The sequence below is a fragment of the Corvus moneduloides genome, chromosome 1 (genome assembly GCF_009650955.1).
Source record: "Corvus moneduloides isolate bCorMon1 chromosome 1, bCorMon1.pri, whole genome shotgun sequence".
NCBI lineage: Eukaryota > Metazoa > Chordata > Aves > Passeriformes > Corvidae > Corvus > Corvus moneduloides.
Genome location: NC_045476.1, coordinates 165,400,063 through 165,416,338, shown reverse-complemented (window position 1 = coordinate 165,416,338; position 16,276 = coordinate 165,400,063). Strand labels below are relative to the sequence as shown.

The following is a 16,276-nucleotide window of genomic DNA, read 5'->3' as shown; positions in this document are numbered from 1 at the left end:
CCACAGGACTCCTGGTTTGATATATGCGTGTTGCAGGATCCCCACTGCAACAAATGGTGGAGAATTGTGAGCAGAACGATCCCTGATCCCTAAGCGACTGATTTGTGTGAGTAAACCCTGGAAACTTTGGATTCCTCTTCTTGGTTTTGCTTTGCTATTCCATATCTAAACTATGGAGGAACAGTGGGAAGACTCTTGGCTCTCCGAGCCGCATATGGACATTTATCTTAAACTTAAAATGATTCTTGAACAACGATTTGTAAATTTTAGCTTGATTCAAGCTCAGAAAGAACTGAAACACTTCCTGGCATGGTTGTTTAAGAACTTTTTCTATGTTTCTTGGGATTTAATTCTTACCAAGGGCTTTTGGAAAACCGTTTGGACACAGTTAATATTTGAGTCAAAATATATGCCGATGGAAGAATATTTTCGTGAATGTTATTTAGTTACCGAGACTGTTGAGCAATGTCAGCTGTGTCTTGGCGAAGGGAAGCCTGGTGCAGGGACCGTGCGGCCCAGGCCACGTGCACCGAGCGCTCTGCGAGCAGCAGCGAGGCAGTTCCTGCGCGCGGGCGGAGCCACGCGAGCCGCAGTGTCGGTGGCGGAGCGAGGCGCGGTGGGACCCGACGGTGCCCGCACGGCGCAGCACAGCGCGTGGTGGAGCGAGCCCCGTGAACGCCCGACCGAGAGGGGCGGCACGCGGGCGGCGGCTGGCGGCAGCGGCGGTAGAACGGAGCCACGCCCAGCCGAAACGCGCGCTGGAGCAGGGCGCGGGGGAGTCATCGCTCGGGGGCCCGGCCGAGACGTGGGTGCAGCACCCGGCATCGGCAGCGAAGCTGCGACCAGAGGAGGCGACGCGCGGAGAACTGAGCGGCGCGGCCCGGCCCGGCCCGCGCAGCCCCGAACGCAACCCCGGGAAGAGCGTGCAGGCACCAGCAGCCCCGACAATTCCAACACGGGAGCGACCAAAGGAGAGAGCAAAGACGCAGCGAGACAGAAAACAGCAGCCACTCGGAAAAAGATCATAGTAACTAAGATCTTAGGGATAGTAAAATGGTATAATGTTAAGCAAAATTATGGTTTTATAACAAGGTGTGACAACCAGCAAGACATATTCGTGCATAGAACTGCTATTAAAAAGAATAACCCTGAAAAATACATCCCAAGCTTGGGAGATGGAGAGGTGGTGCAATTCAAAATTATACGAGGTAGAAAAGGGTTACAAGCATCACAGGTCACTGGGCCTGATGGTGTTCCTGTAAAAGGCAGTATATATGCAAAAAATCGTAGTCATGTTAGACAGTATCTCCATTGTAAGTCCCCCCTAGAGTCTCCCTTTCCTAATCCCACCTATCCCTTTTACCCTATGTCCTATTACCCCCAGTGTATTCCCAATCCGTTTTTTCATCCATGGTTTCCCTCACAAAACCATGCTTTTGCCAACTGTTTCCCCAAAAATCCCTTTCCAATGCCGAGTGGAGGATGAAAAGGGGGAGGGAAGAAGTTAAACCCTCTCCTGCCTCAGTTTCCCCACAAAGCATGCTCAGAGAGTTCTGTCTCCCTTCTGTCAGCCCTAAGATGTTCCACAGAATCTGATTGGACATTTAAAGACTCAGGAGGGTGGCTTGTTTTGTTTTGAAACTGTTCTTGTTATGTTTATCCAGTTGTTTTCATTCTCCTTTTATTAAAATAAAACGGGTGAGGTGTTGGGGTCCCTCCCCCGCCGTGTAGCCCTGGGAGAGGGGCCCTGAGGGCACAGACACGGGGATTCCCTGCCCCTGCTCAGCCTCGTTCCCATTGGTTGGTTTGTGTTCCCTGCGCGGGCAGAAGGACCCTTGGTCCCGTGACGGGAACAGTTCCTCGGCAGAGCTCCGGCCATGCGGCTGGAGAAATAAACATCTCTGAAACATCTAGCAAGAATCTGTCTGTCCATATATATTTCCTTTCCACGGGACTCCTGGTTTGATATATGCGTGTTGCAGGATCCCCACTGCAACAGCACCGGACACTTGACACAACTCAAGACACCAAAGACCTGGCTCACCTCTCCCCTTCTGCTGCTCCCACCCACCCTCTCCTCCCTTGAACAGGTGACACCAACATCCATGGAATCAGTTCAGCTGAAAAAGACGCTTGACATTGAGTCCAACTGTAAACCAAGCTTTGTGGAGGCCACCAATCTTAGAAACATTTTATTTGGAGAAGACCCAAATGTAAACTATCATCCAGTCCAACCCTTCCCCCATCACTTCCAAGTCCACCATGAAACATATCCCCACAGGCCACATCTCCACAGCTTCTAAATTCCTCCAGCAATGGTGACTGCACCACTGTCCTGAGCAGCCATTGAGAGGGCTTGACAACTCTTTCCATGAAGTAATTTTCCCTAATAAAAACTCCGCCTCTGCTGGGGAAACTCCATCCCCTCTTCTCCTATGGCTCAGGAAAAGGGAGACAAGGCTAACATCAAAGGATTTCCATTCAGGTACCTCTAGAGAGCAGAAGGCCAACCCTCTTTTTCTCAAAATTGAACATGCCAACTTCCTTCAGCTGCTCCTCCTCATGGGTCTTGTTCTCCTTATCCTTCACGTGTTTTCCTTTCCACGTGTAAGAGCCCAGCCCAGCTCTGTGACCTCCACATGGCCCAGGTAAGATGAGCACTAGGGATGAACCAACACAAGACTGTGGTGAGCATGGGAGGCCTCCCTAAATCCCAGGAATTCCTTTCTCATGTCCAACAGGAAAGGAGAAGCATATAGACAGGCCTGGAGACATGGAGCCAAGGCGGGGACGGAGAGAACGTGATGAAAGCTTCCAGATCTCTCATCCCAAGTACACCTGCAAATCCCAACCATCCTGACAGAGCTGGCATGGAACGGGGCTGCTCTTCCCAACACAACCACAAACCCAAAAACACGAGTTCCACAGGCTGACCTCACTGATGACATCCCACTGTCCAAAGCTCCTGTCACGTCTCCAGCCCTCCCTGAAAAACATCATCATCACCCAACTTTGGTCTTTATTACTTGCATTTAAAAGCTGCCGCCAAGGTCACATGGACACGGCTTTAAGAGCAGGACATGACACTGCCGAATTGTGGGAAGGAAAACACTCTCCAGCTCATGACTCGCCAGGCTGGGCAGGCCAAGAGCTGCAGCCCGCAAAATGCCCCAAGGCCATGGGACAAGGCTGTCCCGCCCCTCCACAACCAGCATAAAAGCCGGCCCAGAGCCTCTCTCCCTCACACACTTCTCCTCACACCTTCTCCTTCTGCTCCTGCTGACAACAGGTGAGCATCAAGTCCCTGACCCTCCTGCTTCTGCACCCCTGGCCCCTCTCTGCCAGCACGCTCGGCCCCAGCCTCAGCAGCCCTCACGCCTCCCCACAGCCCCACAACAGCCTCCACACTCCCTCACCCTCCTGCATCACCGCCCCTCACACCCCCACACCCCTGCCCTGCCTCACTCCCCTCTCTCTTCCAGGGACCCTCCACACCACACCCATGGCCTGCTACAACCGCTGCCAGCCCTGCGGACCCACCCCGCTGGCCAACAGCTGCAACGAGCCCTGTGCCCTGCAATGCCAGGACTCCCACGTTGTCATCAACCCTTCCCCCGTGCTGATCACCCTGCCAGGACCCATCATGACCTCCTTCCCCCAGAACACCGCTGTCGGATCCACCTCCTCAGCTGCTGTTGGCAGTGAACTCAGTGCCCAGGGACAGCCCATCTCTGGAGGCTTTGGTGGCTTTGGCTATGGCCTTGGCTATGGCTGTGGATTTGGCTACGGGCTGGGAGGCCTGGGCTGCTATGGCAGAAGGGGTGGCTACATCTGCTAAGGGCCCTCAGCATCAGCCCTGACACCACCAGCTCAGTGATCTGGAAACAGTCCCTGCAAGCAAAACACATCAGCTGATGGTGGCTGGAGTTGTACTTCTGACCAGCTCTTTTCAAATTCCTTCTCTTCTCTCTTCATTCTTTTGTCTCAATAAAACTCTGTTGCATCAAAGCCTTACACGCCTCCTCTTCTTTTGGAATTCGGCCTCACATCCTCACCCGGTTTTCCAGTGCCGGAAATGAACAGGCCATTGGGGTAGATGCAAAAGGGCACAACACATTTCTTAGGAAATCTATCCCTAAGAGTAACCACCAAGACTGGCACGGGAAACAGGGGAGAGGGGGGACCTTCCAGAACATGACCCAAGCCCATCACTTGCTATACCAAAGCCTTTGACACATCAATGCTCTCTTGCCCATCAACGGTTCTGGGTAAATCTCTCCATGCCAGCACACACCTGACAGAATCTCTTCCCAGCAGCAATCTCAAGCTCTCCCAGCAAAGAGGGGGATTATATCATCCACTTAGGCAGGATCTCTGCAGTGCCAGTGCCTCCATCCCCTCTGCTCAAGCAGGCCCAACAAGAGCAGGATTTCCAGATCCATGGACTGTTCAGGTTTGGATCTCCCAGGGCACACACCTCTTCAACTTTGTGTCCAGCCTCACCTCGAAAAATTCTTGCATTCTTTGCCCACGGAATTCCATCTGGTTTCCCTTGTGCCCTTGTGCTCTTGTCCTTCATGGTTGCACTGCTGAGAACAGCGGGGCTCCTTCACTGCATTCTCTGCCATCAGGGACTTGCACACACTGATGACACCCCCATCTATCCTCATCTCCTGGGAGTCCCAGCTTTCTCAGACTATGCTCCAGGAAAGATTCTCCAGCCCCCTTAGAATCTTGGTGGCCCTGAAGTGGTCTAGTTTCAAGAAGTCCACGGGCAATTCTTCCAAGAAGTTTCTGAAAACTGTCCTTAACACTGGTGATGCCTTTTTAAGTAAGGGTGGATCGAGACCTTGTGGTCCCTTTGTTCTCCACCAGCACCACAGGGTCCTGCTCAGCCAAGCTGCTACCCACTCTCTCCGCCCACGCCGTGACCTGGAGCCCAGTGCTATTCCTGCCCAGACGTGGAACACATTTCACATTTCCTCCTCCTGAACTTCAGGAGATTCCTTTAACCCTCAGTCTCCACGTCCCTCTCACTCGCGGCACAACCATCCATTGCCTCAGCCGCTCCATCATCTGCCAACTCTCTGAGGGGCCAACAATCCCACTGCCCATGTCGTTGGTGAGAATGTTGAACAGGCTTGGCCTCATGGATATGATTCCGCACCTACTTCCCTTGAGACTTGGCTCCCTGCTGGACTTTATGCCACTGATCAGCAGCCTCTGGGCACAGCCCCTCAGCCACTCACAGCCCACTCACTGCACTCTCAGGAAACCCAGGCTTGCTCGGCTGCTCTGGGAGTGGACAATGGCAAGGAGCCTCAAAGGCTTCACAAAAGGGTTGACTTCAACAGCAGCACCAGCTCTCTCCTCATGCCCACTGGGACAGAGGTGACACAGAGCTCAGACAAGCACCATTTCCTCCAGGGAAATCCTCCAAGAGGAGTGGCCGTCAGCACCGGACACTTGACACAACTCAAGACAACAAAGACCTGGCTCACCTCTCCCCTTCGGCTGCTCCCACCCACCCTCTCCTCCCTTGAACAGGTGACACCAACATCCATGGAATCAGTTCAGCTGAAAAAGACGCTTGACATTGAGTCCAACTGTAAACCAAGCTTTGTGGAGGCCACCAATCTTAGAAACATTTTATTTGGAGAAGACCCAAATGTAAACTATCATCCAGTCCAACCCTTCCCCCATCACTTCCAAGTCCACCATGAAACATATCCCCACAGGCCACATCTCCACAGCTTCTAAATGCCTCCAGCAATGGTGACTGCACCACTGTCCTGAGCAGCCATTGAGAGGGCTTGACAACTCTTTCCATGAAGTAATTTTCCCTAATAAAAACTCCGCCTCTGCTGGGGAAACTCCATCCCCTCTTCTCCTATGGCTCAGGAAAAGGGAGACAAGGCTAACATCAAAGGATTTCCATTCAGGTACCTCTAGAGAGCAGAAGGCCAACCCTCTTTTTCTCAAAATTGAACATGCCAACTTCCTTCAGCTGCTCCTCCTCATGGGTCTTGTTCTCCTTATCCTTCACGTGTTTTCCTTTCCACGTGTAAGAGCCCAGCCCAGCTCTGTGACCTCCACATGGCCCAGGTAAGATGAGCACTAGGGATGAACCAACACAAGACTGTGGTGAGCATGGGAGGCCTCCCTAAATCCCAGGAATTCCTTTCTCATGTCCAACAGGAAAGGAGAAGCATATAGACAGGCCTGGAGACATGGAGCCAAGGCTGGGGACGGAGAGAACGTGATGAAAGCTTCCAGATCTCTCATCCCAAGTACACCTGCAAATCCCAACCATCCTGACAGAGCTGGCATGGAACGGGGCTGCTCTTCCCAGCACAACCACAAACCCAAAAACACGAGTTCCACAGGCTGACCTCACTGATGACATCCCACTGTCCAAAGCTCCTGTCACGTCTCCAGCCCTCCCTGAAAAACATCATCATCACCCAACTTTGGTCTTTATTACTTGCATTTAAAAGCTGCCGCCAAGGTCACATGGACACGGCTTTAAGAGCAGGACATGACACTGCCGAATTGTGGGAAGGAAAACGCTCTCCAGCTCATGACTCGCCAGGCTGGGCAGGCCAAGAGCTGCAGCCCGCAAAATGCCCCAAGGCCATGGGACAAGGCTGTCCCGCCCCTCCACAACCAGCATAAAAGCCGGCCCAGTGCCTCTCTCCCTCACACACTTCTCCTCACACCTTCTCCTTCTGCTCCTGCTGACAACAGGTGAGCATCAAGTCCCTGACCCTCCTGCTTCTGCACCCCTGGCCCCTCTCTGCCAGCACGCTCGGCCCCAGCCTCAGCAGCCCTCACGCCTCCCCACAGCCCCACAACAGCCTCCACACTCCCTCACCCTCCTGCATCACCGCCCCTCACACCCCCACACCCCTGCCCTGCCTCACTCCCCTCTCTCTTCCAGGGACCCTCCACACCACACCCATGGCCTGCTACAACCGCTGCCAGCCCTGCGGACCCACCCCGCTGGCCAACAGCTGCAACGAGCCCTGTGCCCTGCAATGCCAGGACTCCCACGTTGTCATCAACCCTTCCCCCGTGCTGATCACCCTGCCAGGACCCATCATGACCTCCTTCCCCCAGAACACCGCTGTCGGATCCACCTCCTCGGCTGCTGTTGGCAGTGAACTCAGTGCCCAGGGACAGCCCATCTCTGGAGGCTTTGGTGGCTTTGGCTATGGCCTTGGCTATGGCTGTGGATTTGGCTACGGGCTGGGAGGCCTGGGCTGCTATGGCAGAAGGGGTGGCTACATCTGCTAAGGGCCCTCAGCACCAGCCCTGACACCACCAGCTCAGTGATCTGGAAACAGTCCCTGCAAGCAAAACACATCAGCTGATGGTGGCTGGAGTTGTACTTCTGACCAGCTCTTTTCAAATTCCTTCTCTTCTCTCTTCATTCTTTTGTCTCAATAAAACTCTGTTGCATCAAAGCCTTACACGCCTCCTCTTCTTTTGGAATTCGGCCTCACATCCTCACCCGGTTTTCCAGTGCCGGAAATGAACAGGCCATTGGGGTAGATGCAAAAGGGCACAACACATTTCTTAGGAAATCTATCCCTAAGAGTAACCACCAAGACTGGCACGGGAAACAGGGGAGAGGGGGGACCTTCCAGAACATGACCCAAGCCCATCACTTGCTATACCAAAGCCTTTGACACATCAATGCTCTCTTGCCCATCAACGGTTCTGGGTAAATCTCTCCATGCCAGCACACACTTGACAGAATCTCTTCCCAGCAGCAATCTCAAGCCCTCCCAGCAAAGAGGGGGATTATATCATCCACTTAGGCAGGATCTCTGCAGTGCCAGTGCCTCCATCCCCTCTGCTCAAGCAGGCCCAACAAGAGCAGGATTTCCAGATCCATGGACTGTTCAGGTTTGGATCTCCCAGGGCACACACCTCTTCAACTTTGTGTCCAGCCTCACCTCGAAAAATTCTTGCATTCTTTGCCCACGGAATTCCATCTGGTTTCCCTTGTGCCCTTGTGCTCTTGTCCTTCATGGTTGCACTGCTGAGAACAGCGGGGCTCCTTCACTGCATTCTCTGCCATCAGGGACTTGCACACACTGATGACACCCCCATCTATCCTCATCTCCTGGGAGTCCCAGCTTTCTCAGACTATGCTCCAGGAAAGATTCTCCAGCCCCCTTAGAATCTTGGTGGCCCTGAAGTGGTCTAGTTTCAAGAAGTCCACGGGCAATTCTTCCAAGAAGTTTCTGAAAACTGTCCTTAACACTGGTGATGCCTTTTTAAGTAAGGGTGGATCGAGACCTTGTGGTCCCTTTGTTCTCCACCAGCACCACAGGGTCCTGCTCAGCCAAGCTGCTACCCACTCTCTCCGCCCACGCCGTGACCTGGAGCCCAGTGCTATTCCTGCCCAGACGTGGAACACATTTCACATTTCCTCCTCCTGAACTTCAGGAGATTCCTTTAACCCTCAGTCTCCACGTCCCTCTCACTCGCGGCACAACCATCCATTGCCTCAGCCGCTCCATCATCTGCCAACTCTCTGAGGGGCCAACAGTCCCACTGCCCATGTCGTTGGTGAGAATGTTGAACAGGCTTGGCCTCATGGATATGATTCCGCACCTACTTCCCTTGAGACTTGGCTCCCGCTGGACTTTATGCCACTGATCAGCAGCCTCTGGGCACAGCCCCTCAGCCACTCACAGCCCACTCACTGCACTCTCAGGAAACCCAGGCTTGCTCGGCTGCTCTGGGAGTGGACAATGGCAAGGAGCCTCAAAGGCTTCACAAAAGGGTTGACTTCAACAGCAGCACCAGCTCTCTCCTCATGCCCACTGGGACAGAGGTGACACAGAGCTCAGACAAGCACCATTTCCTCCAGGGAAATCCTCCAAGACGAGGGGCGTCAGCACCGGACACTTGACACAACTCAAGACAACAAAGACCTGGCTCACCTCTCCCCTTCGGCTGCTCCCATCTACCCTCTCCTCCCTTGAACAGGTGACACCAACATCCATGGAATCAGTTCAGCTGAAAAAGACGCTTGACATTGAGTCCAACTGTAAACCAAGCTTTGTGGAGGCCACCAATCTTAGAAACATTTTATTTGGAGAAGACCCAAATGTAAACTATCATCCAGTCCAACCCTTCCCCCATCACTTCCAAGTCCACCATGAAACATATCCCCACAGGCCACATCTCCACAGCTTCTAAATGCCTCCAGCAATGGTGACTGCACCACTGTCCTGAGCAGCCATTGAGAGGGCTTGACAACTCTTTCCATGAAGTAATTTTCCCTAATAAAAACTCCGCCTCTGCTGGGGAAACTCCATCCCCTCTTCTCCTATGGCTCAGGAAAAGGGAGACAAGGCTAACATCAAAGGATTTCCATTCAGGTACCTCTAGAGAGCAGAAGGCCAACCCTCTTTTTCTCAAAATTGAACATGCCAACTTCCTTCAGCTGCTCCTCCTCATGGGTCTTGTTCTCCTTATCCTTCACGTGTTTTCCTTTCCACGTGTAAGAGCCCAGCCCAGCTCTGTGACCTCCACATGGCCCAGGTAAGATGAGCACTAGGGATGAACCAACACAAGACTGTGGTGAGCATGGGAGGCCTCCCTAAATCCCAGGAATTCCTTTCTCATGTCCAACAGGAAAGGAGAAGCATATAGACAGGCCTGGAGACATGGAGCCAAGGCGGGGACGGAGAGAACGTGATGAAAGCTTCCAGATCTCTCATCCCAAGTACACCTGCAAATCCCAACCATCCTGACAGAGCTGGCATGGAACGGGGCTGCTCTTCCCAGCACAACCACAAACCCAAAAACACGAGTTCCACAGGCTGACCTCACTGATGACATCCCACTGTCCAAAGCTCCTGTCACGTCTCCAGCCCTCCCTGAAAAACATCATCATCACCCAACTTTGGTCTTTATTACTTGCTTTTAAAAGCTGCCGCCAAGGTCACATGGACACGGCTTTAAGAGCAGGACATGACACTGCCGAATTGTGGGAAGGAAAACACTCTCCAGCTCATGACTCGCCAGGCTGGGCAGGCCAAGAGCTGCAGCCCACAAAATGCCCCAAGGCCATGGGACAAGGCTGTCCCGCCCCTCCACAACCAGCATAAAAGCCGGCCCAGTGCCTCTCTCCCTCACACACTTCTCCTCACACCTTCTCCTTCTGCTCCTGCTGACAACAGGTGAGCATCAAGTCCCTGACCCTCCTGCTTCTGCACCCCTGGCCCCTCTCTGCCAGCACGCTCGGCCCCAGCCTCAGCAGCCCTCACGCCTCCCCACAGCCCCACAACAGCCTCCACACTCCCTCACCCTCCTGCATCACCGCCCCTCACACCCCCACACCCCTGCCCTGCCTCACTCCCCTCTCTCTTCCAGGGACCCTCCACACCACACCCATGGCCTGCTACAACCGCTGCCAACCCTGCGGACCCACCCCGCTGGCCAACAGCTGCAACGAGCCCTGTGCCCTGCAATGCCAGGACTCCCACGTTGTCATCAACCCTTCCCCCGTGCTGATCACCCTGCCAGGACCCATCATGACCTCCTTCCCCCAGAACACCGCTGTCGGATCCACCTCCTCAGCTGCTGTTGGCAGTGAACTCAGTGCCCAGGGACAGCCCATCTCTGGAGGCTTTGGTGGCTTTGGCTATGGCCTTGGCTATGGCTGTGGATTTGGCTACGGGCTGGGAGGCCTGGGCTGCTATGGCAGAAGGGGTGGCTACATCTGCTAAGGGCCCTCAGCATCAGCCCTGACACCACCAGCTCAGTGATCTGGAAACAGTCCCTGCAAGCAAAACACATCAGCTGATGGTGGCTGGAGTTGTACTTCTGACCAGCTCTTTTCAAATTCCTTCTCTTCTCTCTTCATTCTTTTGTCTCAATAAAACTCTGTTGCATCAAAGCCTTACACGCCTCCTCTTCTTTTGGAATTCGGCCTCACATCCTCACCCGGTTTTCCAGTGCCGGAAATGAACAGGCCATTGGGGTAGATGCAAAAGGGCACAACACATTTCTTAGGAAATCTATCCCTAAGAGTAACCACCAAGACTGGCACGGGAAACAGGGGAGAGGGGGGACCTTCCAGAACATGACCCAAGCCCATCACTTGCTATACCAAAGCCTTTGACACATCAATGCTCTCTTGCCCATCAACGGTTCTGGGTAAATCTCTCCATGCCAGCACACACCTTGACAGAATCTCTTCCCAGCAGCAATCTCAAGCCCTCCCAGCAAAGAGGGGGATTATATCATCCACTTAGGCAGGATCTCTGCAGTGCCAGTGCCTCCATCCCCTCTGCTCAAGCAGGCCCAACAAGAGCAGGATTTCCAGATCCATGGACTGTTCAGGTTTGGATCTCCCAGGGCACACACCTCTTCAACTTTGTGTCCAGCCTCACCTCGAAAAATTCTTGCATTCTTTGCCCACGGAATTCCATCTGGTTTCCCTTATGCCCTTGTGCTCTTGTCCTTCATGGTTGCACTGCTGAGAACAGCGGGGCTCCTTCACTGCATTCTCTGCCATCAGGGACTTGCACACACTGATGACACCCCCATCCATCCTCATCTCCTGGGAGTCCCAGCTTTCTCAGACTATGCTCCAGGAAAGATTCTCCAGCCCCCTTAGAATCTTGGTGGCCCTGAAGTGGTCTAGTTTCAAGAAGTCCACGGGCAATTCTTCCAAGAAGTTTCTGAAAACTGTCCTTAACACTGGTGATGCCTTTTTAAGTAAGGGTGGATCGAGACCTTGTGGTCCCTTTGTTCTCCACCAGCACCACAGGGTCCTGCTCAGCCAAGCTGCTACCCACTCTCTCCGCCCACACCGTGACCTGGAGCCCAGTGCTATTCCTGCCCAGACGTGGAACACATTTCACATTTCCTCCTCCTGAACTTCAGGAGATTCCTTTAACCCTCAGTCTCCACGTCCCTCTCACTCGCGGCACAACCATCCATTGCCTCAGCCGCTCCATCATCTGCCAACTCTCTGAGGGGCCAACAGTCCCACTGCCCATGTCGTTGGTGAGAATGTTGAACAGGCTTGGCCTCATGGATATGATTCCGCACCTACTTCCCTTGAGACTTGGCTCCCGCTGGACTTTATGCCACTGATCAGCAGCCTCTGGGCACAGCCCCTCAGCCACTCACAGCCCACTCACTGCACTCTCAGGAAACCCAGGCTTGCTCGGCTGCTCTGGGAGTGGACAATGGCAAGGAGCCTCAAAGGCTTCACCAAAGGGTTGACTTCAACAGCAGCACCAGCTCTCTCCTCATGCCCACTGGGACAGAGGTGACACAGAGCTCAGACAAGCACCATTTCCTCCAGGGAAATCCTCCAAGACGAGGGGCGTCAGCACCGGACACTTGACACAACTCAAGACAACAAAGACCTGGCTCACCTCTCCCCTTCGGCTGCTCCCATCTACCCTCTCCTCCCTTGAACAGGTGACACCAACATCCATGGAATCAGTTCAGCTGAAAAAGACTCTCGTCCTTCCTGCGCCTGCACCCCTGGCCCCTCTCTGCCAGCACACCTAGCCCCAGCCTCAGCAACCCTCACACATCCCCGCAGCCCCACATCAGCCTCCACACTCCCTCACCCTCCTGCATCACCACCCCTCACACCCCCACACCCCTGCCCTGCCTCACTCCCCTCTCTCTTCCAGGGACCCTCCACACCACACCCATGGCCTGCTACAACTGCTGCCAGCCCTGCGGACCCACCCCGCTGGCCAACAGCTGCAACGAGCCCTGTGCCCTGCAATGCCAGGACTCCCACGTTGTCATCATCCAGCCTTCCACCGTGCTGGTCACCCTGCCAGGACCCATCATGACCTCCTTCCCCCAGAACACCGCCGTCGGATCCATCTCCTCAGCTGCTGTTGGTAGTGAACTCAGTGCCCAGGGACAGCCCATCTCTGGAGGCTTTGGTGGATTTGGCTATGGGCTGGGAGGCCTGGGCTGCTATGGCAGCATGGGTAGCTACATCTGCTAAGGTCCTCTCGGCACCACCCTGCCACCACCAGCTCAGGACTCTGGTAACAGCTCCTGCAAGCAAAGCACATCAGCTGACGATCACCCTCCTTTCTCCTCACACTGGATTCCTTCATCTTCTTTTCCCTGGCTTTTAATTCTTTTGCCTCAATGAAGTTGTCCTGCATCAAAGCCTAAGATTTCTCCTCTTCTTTTCAATTCCATTGGTCTCACATCCTTACCCAGATCAGCGCCATGGGTTGGACAGAAAATGGGCACAACACCTTTTTAAAGAAGCATGCCCCCAGCAGTACAACCCAATCTTACATTGGAAGCAGGGTTGAAGGGTGATCTTCCATTACATGACCAAAACACATCACCTACCATACCAAAGGCTTTGACACATCAATGCTCTCCTGCTCATTGCTCTGGGAAAGTCTCTCCATGCCAACATACCCTTGACAATCGCTGTTTCCAGCAGAACTCTGAAACCATCCAAACAGTCACAAAATCATCCACTTTTGGAGAAACTCAGAAGTGCAAATGCTTCCATCCCCTCTGCTCAAGTAAGGCTACCCAGAGAAGGATTTCCAGGACCATGGACAGCTCAGGTTTTGATCTCCCAGGACAGAGAGACTCCTGCACCTCTTCCACTCTGTGACTGCCCTCACACTAAAAAATGATTCTCTGCTCTGCCCATGGAATTCCATCTGTTTTCACTTGTGCTGTTACCCTATTATCCTTCACATGTGCAGCACTGAGAACAGATGTGATCCCTTGGCTTCATTCGCTGCCATCAGGAATTTACGCACACTGGTAACAACCCCCTGTCCAGCCTTGTCTCCTGGGTGTCCCAGCTCTCTCAGTCCTCTGTGAAAGAACCTCCAGACCTTTAGGCATCTTGGTAGCCCTGAACTGGCCTTGTTTCACTAAGTCTGTGGGCTTCTTCCCCTGGTGAGCTTAGAACTTCCCACACCAACTCACTTCATTGTTGAGGATGTTGAACTTTGTTGGCCCCATGGATATGACTCTTGAGCTACTTCATTTGAGATTTGACTCCAACTTGACTTTGGATCACAAGGCTCTGGGTCATGTTGTCTAAATGTTGTATAAATATAGCAGTCCACCTCACTGACTTTTTACACCACCTGTACATCCTTGCATAGTCTGGGATGATGCAGTAGGAGACAGTGTCAAAGACTTCGGTAAGAGGTGGAGGTGAACACCAGCCATGGCTCTCTCATCATCCAGAGCAAGATTTTTTCCTCTGTAGGTAACACAAAAGTCAATAAGACATGAATTTGCCCTCCAAAATCCATCACCTTGCACGACTGGCAGTTGGAAATGCTTTGTAGGGGAAAAAAATTGTTCCATCCTTGTCTGCAGGAACAAGGTCCCTGGAAAGCCATGGGCAAGGTGGGAGGGACTAAATGCGCTGGAAGGAGCAGGTCCTAATGCCCGGCACAGCAGCAAAGCCCAGACCAGCCTGACAGGGCTGTAAAGGAATGGGGTCCCTCTCTAAAATGCAACCACAAACCAAAGCGCACCAGTCCCATGGCTTGACCTCACTGACGACATCCCAATTTTCTTAGGCATTTGTGGTTCATTCTGCATGTATATCCATGTAAATCCTCCAAAATACCAATTTTCACTTTAAAGCTGCCGCCAAGGGCAGATGGATACGGTCTCAAGAGCAGGACATGGAATTGTAGAGTTGCATAAAGGAAAACACTCCCCACCTCATGACTCACCATCCTGGGCCAGACCAAATTGATGTTACAATTTCCATTCAGACACCTTGAGAGAGTAAAAAGGTCAACCCTCTTTTCCTGAAAATTGAACGTCCCCAGTTCCTTCAACTGCTCCTCATGTGTCTTCTTCTTATCCTTCTTCAGTTGTCCTTCCCAGGTGTCACTCAGAGCCGAGCAATGGGACCCCACAGTGTGATCTTGCTGGGCCCAGCTGAAATGAGCGCTACAAATGAATAAACACAAGACATTGGAGAGCATGGAGGCCTTCCTAAATCACAGGGATTGGTTTCCCATATCCAGCAGGAGACACCTGGTATATAGAAAGGTTTAGAAACTTGGCAACATGGTAGAGAGAGAGAGAATGTGATGGAAGGGGACAGCCCTCACCCCCAGAATAGCTGCAAAGCCCAGATGAGCCTGACATCACTGTGGGGGAATGAGGAACCTCTCCACCCCACACCCACAAAACCACAGCACACCAGGACCATGGGGTGACCTTACTGATGACACCCTACATCTAGAAAGCTCTCTCTGGTCATGTCTCCAGCCCTTCCTGAAAAACAGCAGCAGCAGCAGCCTTTGGTCTCTACTACTTGCATTTAAAAGCTGCCGCCAAGGTCACATGGACATGGCTTTAAGAGCAGGACATGACTCTGCAGAGTAGAGCAATAGAAAACACTCCCCTCCTCATGACTTGCCACTCTGGGCTACCCAAGAACTGCTGCCTGCAAAAGGCCCCAAGGCAATGGGACAAGGCTGTCCCGCCCCTCCACAACCAGCATAAAAGCCGGCCCAGTGCCTCTCTCCCTCACACACTTTTGGGCCTTCTGCTCCTGCTGACAACCAGGTGAGCATCAAGCCCCTGACGCTCCTGCACCCCCGGGCTCCTCTCTGCCAGCACGCTCAGCCCCAGCCTCAGCAGCCCTCACGCCTCCACACAGCCCTACAACAGCCTCCACACTCCCTCACCCTCCTGCATCACCGCCCCTCACACCCCCACACCCCTGCCCTGCCTCACTCCCCTCTCTCTTCCAGGGACCCTCCACACCACACCCATGGCCTGCTACAACCGCTGCCAGCCCTGCGGACCCACCCCGCTGGCCAACAGCTGCAACGAGCCCTGTGCCCTGCAATGCCAGGACTCCCACGTTGTCATCAACCCTTCCCCTGTGCTGGTCACCCTGCCGGGACCCATCATGACCTCCTTCCCCCAGAACACCGCTGTCGGATCCACCTCCTCAGCTGCTGTCGGTAGTGAACTCAGTGCCCAGGGACAGCCCATCTCTGGAGGCTTTGGTGGCTTTGGCTATGGGCTGGGAGGCCTGGGCTGCTATGGCAGAAGGGGTGGCTACATCTGCTAAGCGCCCTCAGCACCATCCCTGACACCACCAGCTCGGTGCCCTGGCAACAGCTCCTGCAAGCAAAACACATCAGCTGATGGTCGCCCTAATTGCACCTCACACTGGATCCTGTCAACTTCTTCTTTCTCATCATTCTTTCACTTCAATAAATTTTTCTTGCATCAGAACCTGAGTTGC

At 53.5% G+C, this 16,276-nt stretch overlaps 4 protein-coding genes across 4 annotated transcripts; all 4 read left to right on the top strand.

Moving 5' to 3' along the window:
• The first annotated feature begins 3,089 nt into the window (after positions 1 to 3,089).
• On the top strand, positions 3,090 to 4,014 carry LOC116435566 (feather beta keratin-like). Its single transcript, XM_032092006.1, has 2 exons — positions 3,090 to 3,289; positions 3,483 to 4,014. The coding sequence occupies exons 1-2, from the start codon at positions 3,166 to 3,168 to the stop codon at positions 3,836 to 3,838; spliced, it is 480 nt and encodes a 159-aa protein (XP_031947897.1). The 5' UTR covers positions 3,090 to 3,165; the 3' UTR covers positions 3,839 to 4,014.
• Positions 4,015 to 6,608: 2,594 nt separating this feature from the next.
• Positions 6,609 to 7,472, top strand: LOC116435579 (feather beta keratin-like). The gene is made up of 2 exons (XM_032092033.1): positions 6,609 to 6,747; positions 6,941 to 7,472. Exons 1-2 carry the CDS (start codon positions 6,624 to 6,626, stop codon positions 7,294 to 7,296), a joined length of 480 nt encoding a protein of 159 aa, XP_031947924.1. The 5' UTR covers positions 6,609 to 6,623; the 3' UTR covers positions 7,297 to 7,472.
• A 2,591-nt stretch (positions 7,473 to 10,063) lies between these two features.
• On the top strand, positions 10,064 to 10,927 carry LOC116435584 (feather beta keratin-like). Its single transcript, XM_032092048.1, has 2 exons — positions 10,064 to 10,202; positions 10,396 to 10,927. Exons 1-2 carry the CDS (start codon positions 10,079 to 10,081, stop codon positions 10,749 to 10,751), a joined length of 480 nt encoding a protein of 159 aa, XP_031947939.1. The 5' UTR covers positions 10,064 to 10,078; the 3' UTR covers positions 10,752 to 10,927.
• Positions 10,928 to 15,480: 4,553 nt separating this feature from the next.
• Positions 15,481 to 16,266, top strand: LOC116435609 (feather beta keratin-like). Its single transcript, XM_032092101.1, has 2 exons — positions 15,481 to 15,585; positions 15,774 to 16,266. Exon 2 carries the CDS (start codon positions 15,794 to 15,796, stop codon positions 16,097 to 16,099), a length of 306 nt encoding a protein of 101 aa, XP_031947992.1. The 5' UTR covers positions 15,481 to 15,585; positions 15,774 to 15,793; the 3' UTR covers positions 16,100 to 16,266.
• Positions 16,267 to 16,276: the final 10 nt, after the last annotated feature.